The sequence below is a fragment of the Tachyglossus aculeatus genome, chromosome 27, assembly GCF_015852505.1.
Source record: "Tachyglossus aculeatus isolate mTacAcu1 chromosome 27, mTacAcu1.pri, whole genome shotgun sequence".
NCBI lineage: Eukaryota > Metazoa > Chordata > Mammalia > Monotremata > Tachyglossidae > Tachyglossus > Tachyglossus aculeatus.
This window is the reverse complement of record NC_052092.1, coordinates 4,012,713-4,030,406: the sequence shown is the minus strand read 5'-3', so window position 1 is coordinate 4,030,406 and position 17,694 is coordinate 4,012,713. Positions and strand designations below refer to the sequence as shown.

General features: G+C 55.6%; 1 protein-coding gene across 9 annotated transcripts in view; it reads right to left on the bottom strand.

Annotated features, from left to right (window-relative positions):
- The window catches only part of CACNA1C (calcium voltage-gated channel subunit alpha1 C), a 202,677-nt gene that overhangs the window by 11,497 nt on the left and 173,486 nt on the right, over nt 1-17,694 (bottom strand). For 3 of the 9 annotated variants that reach the window (XM_038767787.1, XM_038767790.1, XM_038767791.1), the window contains exons 30-41: nt 15,173-15,256; nt 11,151-11,186; nt 9,286-9,414; nt 8,111-8,176; nt 6,646-6,737; nt 6,289-6,487; nt 3,718-3,845; nt 3,308-3,404; nt 2,261-2,363; nt 1,031-1,132; nt 694-821; nt 133-267 (exon numbers count right to left, since the gene is read on the bottom strand). In XM_038767787.1, the coding sequence (XP_038623715.1) occupies nt 133-267; nt 694-821; nt 1,031-1,132; nt 2,261-2,363; nt 3,308-3,404; nt 3,718-3,845; nt 6,289-6,487; nt 6,646-6,737; nt 8,111-8,176; nt 9,286-9,414; nt 11,151-11,186; nt 15,173-15,256 (1,299 nt within the window). Of the gene's footprint in view, nt 1-132; nt 268-693; nt 822-1,030; nt 1,133-2,260; nt 2,364-3,307; nt 3,405-3,717; nt 3,846-6,288; nt 6,488-6,645; nt 6,738-8,110; nt 8,177-9,285; nt 9,415-11,150; nt 11,187-14,447; nt 14,532-15,172; nt 15,257-17,694 lie in introns of all 9 variants that reach the window. The other 6 variants (XM_038767785.1, XM_038767789.1, XM_038767788.1 and 3 more) reach the window with 3 other exon arrangements.

The window sequence follows — 17,694 nt, the reverse complement described above, 5'->3', positions numbered from 1 at the left end:
AATCCCCATTTTGCAGACGAGGGAACTGAGGCCCGGAGAAGTGCAGTGACTCGCCGGGGGTCACCCAGCAGACAAGCGGCAGAGCCAGAATCAGAACTCAGGTCCTCCTGATTCCCAGGCCCGGGATCTCACCCTGAAGATGTCATCCTCGGAGGCGGCGGAGACGGCTTCCTTCATGGCCTTGTCCAGCTCCTCCTCGGCCGTGAGGTCCCCGGAGATGGCCCGGCGGATCTCCGGCCCAATGTCGTGGAGGGTGCGCAGGCCGGCCTGGAACGCGGCAACGCCACAGACGGACCGGTCAAGCTCGCCCATCCCCGGGAAGGGCCGGCTGGGTGACCCCCAACCCCAGAGGGATCTCTCTTGGGAGGCAAAACGGCCCCTTGGTGGTATTATTATTACAAGGTGTCTGTTCTATTGTTGCACTGTATTCTCCCAAGCGCTTAGTACAATGCCCTGCACATAGCACATATATATGTATAGATTGATGATGATATAATGGCATTATTCCCAAAGGATTATGGTATGTGCTTTACCTCCTAACTCCAGGGGACTATGGGAATTACACAATTGCCCTGCCACAACCCAGACGTTTAGGGTACGTGATTTACCCACTGGAACCCAAGGGCTTAAGGGAATGAGGTGATTCACTGGCATCTATTCCTTCCTGATTTCCAGCCCCCGCCTCCCCATTACCTGCAAGGAGAGAGTGTTCCTCTGGGAGGGTTTTCCCACCAATCCCTGCTCCTTGCGCTTCTTGAACTTCCGGAAATACTCCTGGATCAGGAACGTGGCGTAGAACTTCCCGACCGTCACCTCGTCGTCTGGTGTGAGGGGGAGGAGTGGGGGCAAGGCAAAAGAGGCATCATCACCGAGAAGCTGTGACCCCATCCCCTCCCCAGGCATCCCCCTGCCCACCCCTCAGCTCCCGCCGCGAACCGTGAGGTGGCCGGGGGCATCCCCAGCTCGCCCGTCCGGCCCGGTGCGGCCCCGGGCCTGGCTGAGGGGAGGACAAGGGTCAACGGGCACTCACCACCCGCGGGGGGCACGACTTGGTCGAGCAGTTTCATGCTCGTGCGCTTCCAGATTTTCTTGATGATCGCCCGGAGCTCCTCGTTGGCTTGTTCGAGGTTTCCTGCCGTGAGAAATCCAACTGGGGGGGCCCAGTCGCTGGCCACTGCCCGCGGTGAGTCCGAATTTCTCCCCGGTGAGTGTAAAGTGGGGGGGCTTTGATTTCTTTTCATCCAAACTCTGCCATCTCCCCTATCTGCAATTTACTTGAATGTCTGTCTCCCTTATTGGACTGTCAGCTCCTGGTGGGCAGGAATCGTGGCTACCAACTCTGTCGTACTGGACTCTGCCAAGCACTTAGTTCAGTGTTCTGCACTCAATCGATCAATCAGAGGTATTTACTGAGTGCTTACTGTGTGCAGAGCACTGCACTCTTGGGTGAGGACAGTATATCAGAAATGGTGGACATGGTCCCTGCCCTGATTACCGAGCACTTCCTACGTGCAGAGCACTGAACTAAGTGCTTGGAAGAGTACAACAGAATTAGCGGAGATGTTTCCAGCCCATAAGGAGTCTAGAGGGCTCGATAAATACCATCGATTAATTGATCGATTTAGTGTCTGTATCTCCCACTAAACTCTAAACTCCTCGAAGCAGGGATGGCGTTTACCAACTCCATTGTATTTGACTTTCCCAAGGGCTTTGTGTGGTGCTCTGTACACAGAAAACGCTCAGTAAATGCCACTGATTAATTTGTTTTGTTTTATGGTACTTGTTAGGCGCTCACTATGTGCCAAACACTGTTCTAAGCACTGGGGTAGGTGCAAATCAATTAGGTCCCTGCCCCACGTGGGGCTCACAGTCTGAATTAGGAGGAAGAGCAGGCATTGACTTCTTATTTTACAACTGAGGAAACTGAGGCCCAGATGAGTTCGGTGACTTGCCCAAAGTCACGCAGCAGACAAGTGGCAAAGTCGGGGCTAGAACCCAGGTCCTCCGATTCCCAGTCCCGAGCGCTTTCCAATTGGCCCCGCTGCTTCTCCCAATTGATGGATTGATCTCAGGCCTATCCTGCTACTGGCTCCCAATCCCGGTACTCCAGCGGGCATCGCTGATCTGGCCAGCCACGGCCTCAGCCCCGAACAGAGGCTCCTGTGTTTACGCCAGGGCTTAGCGCAGTGTTTAGCGCATGGCAGGCGCTGACTGGGCGGCGGTCAAGGGGAATTTTCTGCAGCTGGGGGACACTTCTTACCTTCGGTCTTGATCCTGAGCGCGGTGCGGACCAGGGCGAAAAGGGTGGCATTAAACATGACCGTCCCGTCGCTGTTCAGGGGCATGTTCATGGACACCAGACGCTGGAGGGAGGGGTGGGAGTGAGAGGCTTTGCCCGACCCAGGGACGCCCCCACTCCCACCCCAGGGAGGGGCACCGGGGGTGGGAAGGCCCAGACCCCTCAGCGGCTCACGGGGAGGCAGAGCGGCCCAGTGGAAAGAGCACCCCTCCGCCCCTCGCCTGCTATGCGACCTGGGAGTCGAGCTGGTTTCAGTCCGTGTCCCAAAAGGGGCTCACGGTCTTAATCTCCATTTCACAGTTGAGGTCAGTGAGGCCCAGAGAAATGAAGTGACTTCCCAAGTCACCCAGCAGATAAGTGGGGGAGCTGGGATTAGAACCCAGGTCCTTCTGGCTCCCAGGCCCAAGCTCTATCCATTAGGCGATGCTGCTTCGCACCCTCGGTCCATCCTCCCTGCAACCCTGGCTCCATCTCTCCACCTCCATCACCCCGGCCCTCTGTCTCTATCACCCTCTCTCCGTCTTCTCCACTCCCGGTCCCTCTCCCCCTGCCCCCGTCATCCCTGTCCCCTTTCTCTCTCAGCCCATCTCCCCCGTAGACTGTCAGCTCCTTGTGGACATATTATCCTCTCCAAGCACTTAATACAGTACTCCGCACACAGAAAGCGCTCACTAAATACCATTGAGTGATTGATGGCTCTCCATCCTCTCTCCCTTGTGTCTCTTTGGACATATTATCCTTTGAACATATTTGGACATATTATCCTCTCCAAGCACTTAGTACAGCACTCGGCACACAGAAAGCGCTCACTAAATACCATTGATTGATGGCTCTCCATCCTCTCTCTCTTGTGCCTCTAGTACCGCCTCTCCATCACGCCCACCCCCTAGCTCTATCGCCTCATATCCTTGCCCTCTGTCTTTTTCCTGCCCCATCTCCCTCATTCCTGCTTCCTACCTTCTCCGTCCATCCCCCCACGACCCCGTTCACGTCTCCCCAGCCTCTTACTTTGCAAGCTACCCGGTGAGGGCAGAGCTTCCCAAAGCCCAGAGGAGGCTGGATCCTTCGGAGCAGCGTCACCACGTCCAGATGTTTGATCCGGCCCCTGAGGAAGAGGATGCTAGGACTTAGGGAGGGGCGGAGGGCGGAGGTTGGGCTAGATTTAGGGTTAGGTGACGGCAAGGTGCTGGGCGATTAGGGGATGCCCCCACTCCATCTCTCTCTCTTTCCCCTCCGTGGGTCTTCCAGTCCTCAAGCCCCCAGCCCCCTCTCTGCCCAGATCCCCTCCCACCGCAAGTTCTCCAGCTCCCAGCCCGCTCCCCACTGAGTCCTCCTCCCCTCCCCATCTGTGCACTACTCCGGCCACGTCGTCCTTAGGTTCCCCCCTCCGGAGCCACCCGGGGGTCCAGGCCACTTACTTAGCCTCCGGATCGTACTCGGCCCAGATCCGCTTGAACTCGTCCAGGTGATGTGGGCCCAGGATAGACCAGTCCCTAGTCAGGTAGTCGAAGTTGTCCATGATGACGGCCACGAACAGGTTGATGATCTGGGGGTCGGGGGTCAAAGGTCAGCGAGGGGCGCTCCAGGGGGAGGGGCGGGGGCCCTCAAGCCGCTCGCTCCACCTCTGGGGCTGCTCCGAGCTGGTGGCGAAGCGGGCTCGGGGGTCCACGTGCCCCTCATTCTGGGACAGTGGTCCCTGGAGGCCACCCACCCGGCAGGCCAGTGTCCCTCTGAATGGTCTTGGCCGCCAGACCCGGGGCGGGCAGGGGTTGAGCCGCGGGCGCTGCGGAAATACGGGGCCATTCAACTCTACGGACAACAATAATCGTGAACATTTCCGTCCTATAGTCTACCGTACAACTGGGAATCGCCGGGCCTATTTCTGTCTCCTATTCAGCCGCACGGCCATGAATATTCGTGAACGTTTCCGTCGTACGTTCAACTGTAAGGCTAGGAATAATTGTGACTATTTCCCTCTACAGCCGCGAATACCTGTGACTATCTCTTTCATATATTCAACTACTCAACTGTTAATCAATCAATCAATCATATTTATTGAGCGCTTACTGTGTGCGGAGCCCTGTACTAAGCACTTGGGAAGTACAAGTTGGCAACATATAGAGACAGTCCCTACCCAACAGTGGGCTCACAGTCTAAAAGACTGTGACTATTGTGTGGTAGACTCAACTGAACAGCTGTGAATGATTGTGACTATTTCCGTCACATACTCAACTGAACAGCTGTGAATAACTGTGAATGTTGCCGTGAATATTCGTGAACATTTCCGTCGTACGTTCAACTGTAAGGCTAGGAATAATTGTGACTATTTCCCTCTACAGCCGCGAATACCTGTGACTATCTCTTTCATATATTCAACTACACAACTGTTAATACTTTTGACTATTTGTGTGGTAGACTCAACTGAACAGCTGTGAATGATTGTGACTGTTTCTGTCACATACTCAACTGAACAGCTGTGAATAACTGTGAATGTTTCCGTGGTATACTCAGCTACATAACTGCAAATAACCATGACCATTCCTGTCATATGCTCAACTGCACAGCCACGAATACTTGTGACTATCTCTGTCATATGGTTGATTCCACGACTGTGAATAACTGTGACTATTTCTGCGGTATATTCGACTGAATGGCTGTGAACTGTTGTGGATATTTCCGCTGTAGATTCAGCTACACGGCTGTGAATAATTTTGAATATTTCTGTCATATATTCAACTATACAGGCGTGAACACTTCTGAACATTTCCCTCACACATTCAGCCATAAGGCTGTGACCACTTGTGAATATTTCCCTTATATATTCAGCCATACGACCGTGAATACTTGTGAATATTTCCATCATAAGCAGCGTGGCTCAGTGGAAAGAGCACAAGCTTGAGAGTCAGAGGTCGTGGGTTCTAATCCTGGCTCTGCCACTAGTCAGCTGTGTGACTTTGGGCAAGTCTCTTCACTTCTCTGTATCTCAGTTACCTCATCTGTAAAATGGGAATTAAAACTGTGAGCCCCATGTGGGACAACCTGATTACCATGTATCTACCCCAGCGCTTAGAACAGTACTTGGCACATGGTAAGCGCTTAATAAATGCCATCATTCTTATCATTATATTCAGCCTTTCAGCCGTGAATACTCGGGAGTATTTCCATCGTATACTCAACCACACGGCTGTAATACTTGTGAATATTTCCATCATATATTCAGCAGTACAGTCGTGAATACTTGAGAATATTTTCATCCTATTCATTTCATTCCTTCAATCGTATTTATTGAGCGCTTACTGTGTGCAGAACACTGTACTAAGCGCTTGGGAAGTACAAGTTGGCAACATATAGAGACGGTCCCTACCCAACAGTGGGCTCACAGTCTAGAAGATCATGAATTCTTGTGAATATTTCCATCCTATGTTCCCATGAGCCCCATGTGGGAGAGGGGCTGTGTCTAATCCGATTAGCTTGTACCTAAGAGAAGCAGCGTGGCTCAGTGGAAAGAGCATGGGCTTTGGAGTCAGAGGTCATGGGTTCGAATCCCAACTCCACCACAGGACTGCTGTGTGACCTTGGGCAAGTCACTTAACTTCTTTGAGCCTCAGTTACCTCGTCTGTAAAATGGGGATTAAGATTGTGAGCCCCACGTGGGGCAACTTGATCACCTTGTATCCCCCCAGTGCTTAGAACAGTGCTCTGCACATAGTAAGCGCTTAACAAATGCCATTATTATTATTATTATTATTACTATTATGCCTACTTGGGAATATTTCCATCCTATACAACTGTGTACAGCTGTGTACAGCTATAGAACTGTGAATGACTGTGACTATTTCCACCTTTGCCGGGTGCTCAGTCCAGCGCACAGAAGCCGGGGCGGGTGGGCACCGCCTCGGGTTCAGGGTCGACCGCTCGGCACCCCAGGGGCTCGGAACCAACCCCGTCGCCCGTGCTGGGAGATCGGCACCCCTGTGTTCCCCACTCACCAGGAAGGCACAGAGCATGTAGAAACTGATGAAATAAAACACGGCGAAGCTGCTCCCGCAGGGGGGCTCGGCCTCGGTGAGGGCGGTGGGGTCCGTGGCGGGGGCCACGGTGGCGTTCTGCATGTCCGAGTCCGGGGCGCACTTCTTGCCCGGCATACAGGCCAGCATGATCTCCTGCCAGGCCTCGCCCGTGGCGCACCTGGACAGAAGAGTCGGGGGACGGAGGGTCAGCCGGTCATATTTATCGAGCGCTGATGGTGTGAAGAGCACTGTGCTAAGCACTCGGGAGAGGACGACATACCACTGAGCGGATACATTCCCTGCCCACAGTGAGCTCCGTGTCCCAAGAGACCCCACCTGAAGAGCAGCAGCACTGCTTGAGGGAAGGTCTGGAAGTTGTTGTTTCTGTTGATCTCGGTGGTGTCGTTCAGGGCGATTTTTCCAAACACCTGGGGGACAGAGGAGAGACGTGGACCCCTCTAGGCGTGGGTGGGAGCCCAGGCAGCCGGCATCTCCACCCTCGAGCCCATCCAGGTGGGTCTTTCCCGCAAAGACCCTCCTCAAGTCTAACCCAAGTCCTTCCTGTTGCAGCACACACGAAAAGCAGCGAGGACTATATACAGCACCTGTATATATGTATATATGTTTGTACATATTTATTACTCTATTTATTTATTTATTTTACTTGTACATATCTATTCTATTTATTTTATTTTGTTAGTATGTTTGGTTTTGTTCTCTGTCTCCCTCTTTTAGACTGTGAGCCCACTGTTGGGTAGGGACTGTCTCTATATGTTGCCAATTTGTACTTCCCAAGCGCTTAGTACAGTGCTCTGCACATAGTAAGCGCTCAATTAATACGATTGATGATGATGATGATGACTAGTGGGCTGAACACGAGTCTGGGACTCAGGAGGGGCTGGGTTCTAATCCCGGCTCGGCCGCTTGTCTCTATTGAGACTTTGAGCCCCATGTAGGGCATGGATTGGGTCCAGCCCGATTAGCTTGTACACACCCTAGTGCTCAGTACAGTGCCTGGCACATAGTGAGTGTGGAACAACTACCACTAAAAAAGAAAAAAAAAGCTTTCAGGAATGGAGGCAGGGGTCCCAGCCAGAGAAAGAGCGTGGGCCCTGCACTTGGGAGGTCTAGGTTCTAGTTCCTGCTTGGCCCCGGTCCTGCTGTGTGACCTTAACTTCTCTGGGCCTGAGTCTCCTCATCTGTAAAATGGGAACTCAACATCTGTTCCCTCTTAATAATAATAATGATGGCATTTATTAAGCGCTTACTACATGCAAAGCACCATTCTAAGTGCTGGGGGAGGTTACAAGGTGATCAGGTTGTTCCACGGGGGGCTCACAGTCTTAATCCCCATTTTACAGATGAGGGAACTGAGGCCCAGAGAAGTTAAGTGACTTTGCCCAAAGTCACACAGCTGACAATTGGCAGAGCCTGGATTCGAACCCATGAACCCAGGCTCTTTCCATTGAGCCATGCTGCTTCTCCCCTGCTCCCTTCCCCTGGGAGCTCCACAGTTCAGGTACTGTGTCTGATCAGATGGTTTCATTCGAACCCCAGTGCTCAGCCCACTGCTTGGCTACAAACTCCCATAATTAGTTCTTCTGACAGCACCTCTTGGGGCCTCAGTTTCTTCATCTGTAAGGTCAGGATGAGAGCTGGTCTCCCTGTGTCCGGCCTGATTATGGTGGGTCGGCACCAGGGTTTAGCACAGTGCTGGGCATATTGTTTGTGCTAAATAACTACCAACGCCCCTCTTAATGTTTTTAATGACCAGAGCGGAGGGGGCGAAGAGATAGGTTACCTGCATGCCGATCACGGCATAGATGAAAAACAGCATCACGATCAGAAGAGCCACGTAAGGGAGGGCCTGTCAAAGAAGGTAGGGACAAGGGACATCTCTGAGACGGGTCCAACCCCCGACCACGGCACTGGGACCCTGGAAAGGGTGGCGGGTGCGGGGGGGCGAGTCGGGTAGAGGTCCAGGACTCCGGCTGGGCAGGGAGGAAGGGGGGCTTGGTTGTCTTTTTTGTGGCCTCTGGGCAGACCTGCAGAACGACATTCTGATCACGTCCCAGTCAGGACTCCAAGCCTCCTTCTGGCACCTCCCCAGGCTGGCCTCAGTTGCCACGCTGCAGTTCTGCTCTGTTGGGCCCCAAGGCAGGCAGCCTTCCCGCCTATCTGGCTGCCTCTTTCCCTTCGCTCCCCAAAGCCACCAGGTTTGGGCTCGTGGACTAGCCACAGAGCTGGTTTGGGCTTTGAGCTGCCCCACTAGAGTCTGCCGGCCCCCGGGGGTCAGAGGTCAGTGGGTACCTCTGCTCCCTGCCGCAGGGCTTCCCCTTGCTCCCACCGTCTGCCCCCAGGACCCGGCAGGCAAGCCCCTGAGGCCCCAAGTCGGGACCCCCAGGTGCTCCTGGATGGCCAGGGCGGCCCAGCAGGGAGGAATAAGACATGCTGGGAAACCACCCCTGAACCATCCTCAGAGAAACCCCGAGAGGGTTTCTCTCCCTGCTTCCTTGGGTTTGTATCACGACTCCCTCGTTCACCAGGCGGACCCCCACCCCGATGGGGGCAGGCAGACGGCGGGAAACTGGGTCCTCCCCTCTCCAGGCCAAGATCCAGAGAGGGAAAGCCCCCGGGTTGGAGTCACACAGCCCCTCCACAGAGTGCTGGGAGGCAAAAGCTCCGTTTGGGCCTCCTGCTCCCTCTTGGATGAGTTGGCCCCAAAAGCCCCTCTCAGCCCCACAGCACTTGTGTCCATCCCTGAAATTTACTGATTTAATGTCTGCCTCCCCCTGTCACCTGGAAGCTTGCTGTGGGCAGGGAACTCTGCTCTTTTGGACTCTCCTGACCGTTCAGTCCTTTGGTGTGCACATGGTAGGTGTTCAATAAATACAAGTGATTGATTGATTGATTGATTGAGGGTGGACTGGCCCCAGAGAGGCTGTGAGGGGGCGGGGTGGGAGGCTGGAGGGTCACCTGGAAAGACTTGATGAAGGTCCACAGCAGCGTCCGGATCCCCTCCCCACGGCTCAGGAGCTTGACCAGGCGCATAACCCGGAACAGGCGGAAGAAAGTGATGGAGATGCGGGAATTTTCCTCTGCGTTCTGCAAGCCGGCGGGCACAGGAAGCAGCAGGTAAGAGAGGACGAGAGACAGAGAGAGACAGAGAGAGACAGAGAGAGAGAGAGAAAAATAGAGAGAGACAGAAAGAGACAGTGGGGGTGGGGGTAGGGCTAGGGGGAGGGGGGGCTCCGCCCCACAGGACACCCGGCCCGGGGGGCAGGGGCGTGGATTGGGGAACGCTTCTCTAGCTCATGCCCTTCCTCTTTCTGCAGGCCTGGACTGGCCTAGGTTGCCTTGACCACTCCCCTGTGGCCCTTCCCCACTTCCGGAGAGGGGGACCCCCACCACTCCCTGACCATGCCCCCGGCACTCTGAATTCCGGCTCTGGCTTGGGAGGCAGTGCGGCCTGGTGGAAAGCACGTGGGGCTGGGAGCCGGGAGACACGTCCGCCTCCCCAGCCTGGATTCTGGGGTGGCTCTCCTAGGCTGTTCCCCTCCATCCCGGCCCAGCCCGGGCCCATCCCCACCTCCATCCCCGCAGGCTGGTAAGGGCCTGGGACAAGGAGCCAGACCTCTCAGAATTAGGGGGAATCAGTCACCGGTGGCTCTGCCTCCGCCCCTCTGGGCAACGCACGATGCAGCAGCTCTGGGAGGGTTGGGGGACCCTGGCCATGTGCCCAGAGGGGGTGCCCACCTAAGGAGATGCCCCCTCTCCCTAAGGAGGGTCCCTGGTAGGCTGAGGGGTCCGGGGTTGAGGCCGAGGGACTTGGAAGCTCCGATTGGGGAACCAAGGGTAGCACGAACTGAGGGGCTTCTCCCCCTCCCTACCCCCTTTCTGCTGGGGTCCCCCTGACACAAAGCCAGTACGGCCGGCCCCCCTCTCTGCCCCTGCCAGGAGAGAACGGGCCCTTCACATTTCCTGTTCCTGCTCCAACAAAGCCTCAGCCGCTCTCTGGAGCCCCGCACCCTTCCGCCTCGTTTCTAGGAATTGGGGAGGGCGTCGGTGAGGTCTACAGGGTGACACGTGGGATGAGCCAAGGCCCCTCTTGGTCCCTGCTTCATCTGTCTATCAAAAGCCACTGAGTCCCTTCCCCTGCCTCCGGGCAGGGGCAGCCCTTTCCCACCCGATCTCCCTCACGTCTCTTCACCCTTCTCTCTCCTGAAAAATCCTGATATTCCCTTTCCATTTCCCTGTGGGTCTTCGCCAGGGTCCCTGGTCCCCCTCCACCCAGTTTCCACTGCCCTCTCTCCCCAATGCCCAGGCTCCAGTGCGGCCTAGTAGCTACAGCCCGGGTCCTCGACGGCCCGGCTGTGGGACGCGCCGCTTCGGCTCTCTGTTTCCTCGCCTATGATGTGGGGGTAAGGCCCCTCTCCGGGCTCCTCACTGTGAGCCCGGGTCCGCTCAGATTCCCTTGGGCCTAGCTCAGCGCTTAGCACAGCACTCCGGATGAGTCCCGTAACGATTCTACTACTGGGGCCCGACCCGTTCTCTCCCGGTTGTTCAGCAGGAAGGAAGGCCTGAGCTTAACGTCGCCGAGAGGGGAGCCGGGGGCACACAGCAATCCGTGGGCGACGTGACCCCGGCCTCTCCCCCTCCCTCGCCCCTCCCCTCCCCTCCATCCCATCCCACCCCCCCCACATGACACCACGGCTCCATGCAAAAGAAATTAGGCTGCGGGTCGGAGAGTCCTGTGTCCGGGGCAGGGGCGCGACAGAGCAGTGTGTTAGGAGGTGCGTCCCGGAAGCTGGGAGGAGGAAGGGTCGGAAGCTCGGTCTTACCACAGAGGAAGAGGAGCACTGGCTATGTTCAGCTGGCTTTAAAGAAAGGCAGACAGAGATAAGATGTGATAAGTCTCGAACAGAGAAGCCCCGGGATTCTAGAGCTCGGCTAACACTGGGGTGACACAATGGGGGAGCGGGGGCGGAGAGACAGACAGAGATGTGGAACAGAGAAGGTTGGAGGGGGTCTCTCCCAGGGAACAGCCGGGGCGGAGGACACTCGGGGAGCCCCGGCTCCAGGAGGATTGGCCGGTGGCCCTTTCCTCGTTCTCGGCTCGTCCCCGGGGTGGGGTCCCTCACGGCCACCCAACCGCTGGGGTGGTGGAGTGGCGGACACGGGGTCAGGCCGCCTCCTGGATCGGGGGCCGGGTTTCTCCTCTCTTTTTGGGACAATGGCCGAAGCGCGTCAAGTGCTCAGTCCAGTGCTCCGCACGTAGTGAGCACTCAGTAAACACCACTGATCGTTCGGCTGAGGCCGGGCAGGGAAGTTGGGAAGGGAGGGTTGGAGATCGGAGGCCGGGAAAGGAGGATGGAGACAGGAGGCTGGAGATGGGAGAGCGGAGACGGGAGGCCGGAGACGGGAGAATGGCCCAGCAGCCTTATGTCCCCAGTAGGGTGGCAGGCACTGTCTTCTTGGGGAGTGGGGATTGTTGGTGGCTGGCCAGAAAGAGGCATAAACACACACACACATAAACACACATGCATACCCCCCCCCCCCCACTTCTCCTGGCCCTGGGGGCTCCCCACCACCCTAGTCCCTTGCCCCCTTACCCCAGATCAGGAATAGGGACGCAGGCTCACCCTAGCCCCCACCAAGAGGTACACACACATATGAATATACAAGTACACACCTAAATACACACGTGCACTCCTATACACACAAACTCACGCACTGCCCCCATCCCCCCCACCTTACCTCCTTCCCCTCCCCACACCACCTGTATATATGTATATATGTTTGTACAGATTTATTACTCTATTTTATTTGTACATATTTATTCTATTTATTTTATTTTGTTAATATGTTTTGTTTTGTTGTCTGTCTCCCCCTTCTAGACTGTGAGCCCGCTGTTGGGTAGGGACCGTCTCTAGATGTTGTCAACTTGGACTTCCCAACCGCTTAGTGCAGTGCTCTGCACACAGTAAGCACTCAATAAATACGATTGAATGAATGAATGAACTGCCGGCTCCCTTCAGATTGGCCCTAATTTACTCCCTTTAAACCCTTCTCTCAGCCCCACAGGACTTATAATAATAATAATGGTATTTATTAAGTGCTTTCGTTGTGCAAAGCACTGTTCCAAGCGCTGAGAAGGTTACAAGGTTGTAAGATCAGGTTGTCCCACGGGGGGCTCCTGGTCTTAATCCCCATTTTCCAGATGAGGGAACTGAGGCCCAGAGAAGTGAAGTGACCTGCCCAAAGTCACACAGCTGACCAGTGGCGGAGCCGGAACTTGAGCCCGCGACCTCTGACTCCGCTGAGCCACGCTGCTTCACTTATGTATGTATCTGACATTTATTTCTTTATATGGATGTCTGTCATCCCCTCTAGACCATAAGCCTGTTGTGGGCAGGGAAAGTGTCTACCGACTTTGTTATACTGTGCTATCGTACCCTTCAAGGCTTTTTAGTACGGTGCTCTGAACAGGGTCGACAATAAATACGACTGATGGATTGATATAATTATACCCACATGCCCACGTATACTTCACATACACACAGAAACACCCACACACAGACACCTACACGTAGACTCATCTTCCCCCAGTGACACTTATTCACACTGACACGTGTACACTCGCGCTCACACGTACATACGCACACACACCGGGTGCCTGAGCTGCCTTTCTCGCCTCCCCGCGGGGTCTCGGCCGGGAGGCGGCCACCTGATCCACCCTGCCTGGGGCTGGGGGGGTCCCCCACAGCCGAAGCCCCCCAGGGACCGGTCGCTTTGATGGATGAGAGAGAAGCCGCACAGGCTGAGAGCTCACGCCAATGGGACCCGGGCTCCTCGGGCTGGTTCCAGGCTGACTCCCAACTGACCTGGCGGAGTCCTGGGCGATCCCATCCGCAGGGGAGGGGCGTCTGGAGGGCCCCCCCTCGCCACCCCAGACCAGAGGACCAGCAGGGAGGGAGGGGCCGGAAAGGCAACAGTCGGGGGAAGGAGGACGCGGGCATCCCGGTGGCCGGGCACCACGGAGACGGAAGGCGGGGTGGGAAGGATGGGGGCGGGGGACACTCGGACACCCGGAATCTAAACCCATGCTGCCACTTGCTGGGTTATTTGACTGCTCAGCGCACGCAAGGGTCAGGCAGACGGAACCAAGCTTCTTAATTGGGGACGGGGAGGGGGGAAGACCACACGTTAAGGAATAGTGGCGAGAAGGCGGGCCCTTCCCATAAAGACAGAAGGTTTCCACATGCCAGGGAACAGGAAGATGGGGAGGAAGTCAGGAAGAACTACACGGTAGCCGGGGATTCTTTAGAGGGGAGGCCGTGAAGGCTGGAGGGGGCTCAGGGCCGGATTTGGGGTGGGGGGCTCGGGGCCCAGTGCTTCTCCAGAGCCCCCCCGCCTAGCCCACTGGGTGGAAGGCCCAAATCCGCAGGCCCCTGGGAAGGAAAGGCCTGCCAATCCTTGCCCCCCGTGTCTGGAGCGCCCGGTCACGCCAAGGGCCCGTCGGACACACGGTCTCGGCTGGAAAGGGGTGAAATTGGCGGGGGTCGTGTTACGTGGAAGGTTCTGGAGTCTCCTCCAGCCGGGCCCACCTCGAAAGAATCCCCCTTCGGTGTGCAGAGGAGCGGAACGGAGGATGCGGAGGAGATTAGGGGCAGGGGGCAGACCAAGCCCTCCTCGAAGAGGGGGACGGGCTGGCAGCGGGGTGGGGAAGGGCATCCCATCCCTTCGTAACTCCATTTCAAATGCGGCTGCTTCCAGCCAATTCAATCTGCCTCATGCCAGGCAGGGTATGACCAGGGGAAGGAGGGGGGAGGGTGGGAGGGCGAGGAGTTAAAAAAAAAGGGGGGGGTGCAACAGTCAAAAGGAAAAGAAAAAAATATCACCCCTGACTCGTTCCAAATGGAAAGGGGAAAAAAATAAAAGGTTTGGAGAACAGAAAAAAAAATGCAAACCCAATGGAACTCCAAACCCCCAAGGGGAGGAGAGAGGGCGGAGGGGAGCCGGGGGTGGGGGGGAATGTGAAATAGAGGAAAAGAAATGGGGGAAGAAAACCAAAGTCAGAGAGCAGGCATGGATGTTAGAAAGAGAAAGAGAGAAAGACGCTGCTGACAGCTACTTACGTTCACCTCGCTGATAGCTATATCAACAATGCTACCCAGAACAATCAAGGCGTCAAATGTGTTCCATGCATCACAGAAATAGTGCTGCATGGGGGGGGGGGGGGACAGAGAGAGAAAGAGAAAAAGAGCGATAGAGCGAGCGAGAGAGCGACAGAGAGAGAGCGAGAGGGACGGAGAGCGAGAGCAACAGAGAGTGAGAGAGACAGAGCGACAGAGAGAGCAAAACCAAAGGAGAATGAAAGCAAAGAGGGAAAATGAAAAGAGGAAAAAAAAAAGCATGAAAGGGGAGAGAAGAGAAAAAAATAAGAAAAGAAAGAGGTTACATGGGTACATTAAATCATCTCTTACCACTGTACAGTCCTGGAGGCCCGGCCCTGGGTACCTGGCGTACACGGAGAGGACTGATAAAGCCAGGTTAGTCACAGGCCAGCTCGGCCCCGGCCGGGTGTGGGGGTCAGCGGGCCCCAGCTTGCCCCAAATCTGGGCCCTGCCGGGGCCTTAGGAAAAAAAAAAAAGGAGGAGGGTGTCGTCCCGCTTTTTTTCCCTCAAGGAGTGGGACGGCGGCCGGTTGGAGAGAAGAAGCGTTGATTGGTGGGATGGGAGCCGGGGAGGAAGGGGAAGAGAGGGAAACGGAGAGAGAGAGAGGGAGAGAGAGAGAGGAAGCAGACGAGGAAGAGGAAGGGGAGGAAGAGAAGGACTCCTGAGAAGGCAGAGGTGATACTCACATTAGTTTCACTGAGAATGACGTCAATTATGCTGCCAATTACGATCAGGAAGTCAAAAACATTCCAAGGATCACTAAAGTAATCCTACATGAGGAAGGGGCAGGCGGGGGTGGGGAGGGGGATTGAAAAGGAATGTTAGACAGACAGAACATTCTCACATCACTATTCGCATCGTCTGGATGGGGTGCGACTTGGTTCTCGGGATGGGGAGCCGCCTGGGCCCAGTCTGGAGTGGGGGAGGTGGAAGGCCCTGGCCGCCCTCTTCCTTCCGGCTCCTCGACCTGCCTATCTCACAGGCCTCGCCGGACGGGCTGGGGGGCTGTTCCCCGAGGGGGTGATAGGACCCCACCCCATCTCTGCTCCCCCAACTTCAGGGTCCGGACGAGAGTGAGAGGTGAGATGGGCCGTGGCAGTGGTGAGGACGCTTCCTGTGCTGCTTGGATCGCGGGGGCCACAGGACCTCTGGTTTGCTCTGCCCTCTCTGACTCCCTTCCTCTCTCTTCTGTTTCTAGCTCTGTTTCCCTTTCTCTTCCCGCTTCTATCTCTGTTTCTCTGTTTTCTTCTTGTCTCTCTATTCTTCTCTTTCCGTCTCTCTTCCTTTGTTTCTATCTCTGTTTCTCAGACTCCCTTCTTGTTTCTCTATTCTTCTCTTTCCGTCTCTCTTCCTCTGTTTCCCTTCCTCTTCCCACTTCTATCTCTGTTTGGCTCCCTTCTTGTCTCTCTATTCCTCTTTCTGTCTCTTCCTCTGTTTCTCTGCCTCCCTTCTTGCCTCTCTATTCCTCTTTCTGTCTCTCTCTCTCTCTCTTCCTCTGTTTCCCTTTCTCATCCTGCTTCTGTTTCTCTGCCTCCCTTCTTGCCTCTCTATTCCTCTATTTCTTTCTCTCTCTCTTCCTCTGTTTCTTCCTCTGTTTCCCTATCTCTTCCTGCTTCTCTTTCTCTGCCTCCCTTCTTGTCTGTCTGGTCCTCTCTTTCTCCCTCTGTTTCTCTAGTCCTCTCTTTCCTTCTCCATCTCCTCTCTCTGTCTATATTTTTTATTCCTTTCTCAGCCCATCAGTGATATTGAGCTCTTACTCTATGCAGAGCACAGTACTAAGCACTTGGGAGAGCTCTGTTTCTCTCTCTCTCTGTCCCTCCCTATTTCTTCACTTTCTCTACAACTACCTTTATGCTTCTCTTTATCTCTGTTTCTTTCTGTTTCTCTCTCTCCTTCTTTCTTCCTTTCTCTACATCCCCCTTTATGTTTTTTTTTCTCCATCTCTGTTTCTCTTGGTCTCTGCCTCCCTGTCTCCCCTTTCTCTGCATCTCCCTTTATGTTTCTCTCTCTGTCTCTGTTTCTTTCTCAGTCATCTGTTTCTCTCAGTCTCCTTTTTTCTCTCTGCATTTCTCCCCTTTCTATGCATCTCCCTTTGTTCCTCTCTCTGTCTCTTTCTCTGCATCTCCCTTAGCGTTCCTCTCAAGCTCTGTTTCTTGGTTCCTCCTTCTCTCTGACCCAGATGCCCAGGGACTCGCCCATTCAAAGTTGAAGGGGTCCCGAGTGGAAATCGCTAATGGCCCCTGCCCAACTCTCTGATTTCCTGCCTTGAAGACCCTTGGTCTCTAAATGGGATTGGGCAGCGAGAGAGGGAGGGGTGGGATTTTAACAAACACCAGCAAGTGTTCCTGGATAAAGTGCGGGACTTCCCCTCCCTCCCTGAATCCCTGTGACGGAAAGTGGCTCCGAAGCCCGATCCAGAGTGAGAGGGGATGGAGGAAGGGCAGCGCTGCGGGGAGGCAGAGAAGGAGCAAGAGCGGAATCTGGGAGCAGGATGGTCGACGTCCAGCCTAGAAAGGGGTGTAGTAAAATGTTACTGGGTGGGGGGGGGGGAGGTGGGAGGGAGGGGGGTGGTCCCCCGGGGTTAACAGGGGAAGGAGCCAGGACCGGTCAGCAGTTGGGAGGGTCCTGGAATAGACAAAAGTGAGGTGCCCGGCCGCGGTCTGGGGAACAGAGGAGGTGGGCACTGCCAAGGCACGTGGTGACGACCGACAGAGAACCCAGTCCGGCGGCTGGCATCAGCTCGGCCTGCTTGGGGACCAGCTGGCAATCAAAGAGACACCAGGCCCTCCCCATTTTTCCCCGGCACCAGAGCACGTTGGGAGTCTGGGCCTCAACAAGGGGCTGGATGATCGGTCCCTCAGCAGGCGAGCAGGGCACAATGCCCACTATTGCACCACGGAGCGGTGGGTGGATGGACGGGCTGGCGAGCGTCCTGCTGGGGAGCCCGTTGCCTCGGGAAAGCCATGCACGGCCTTCTGGGAGGAAAGCAAGTGTTGCCCAAAGTCATTGCTGGCTCCCGGGGTAGTGAGGCCGGCTTCGAGTACAGAACAGGATGGTGTCCCTTTAAGGAGCAGCTGGTCCCCCTCTTCTCTGCCCTCCCGCCTCTGTCCCCCAACCCTTTCCGCCCCTTCCTCTTGGTTCGGTTCGCCAGGCCCTTGCCGGCTCCTTCTCTCCAGCCTGGCCCGTGCCCCCGTTCCCCTCCGACAAG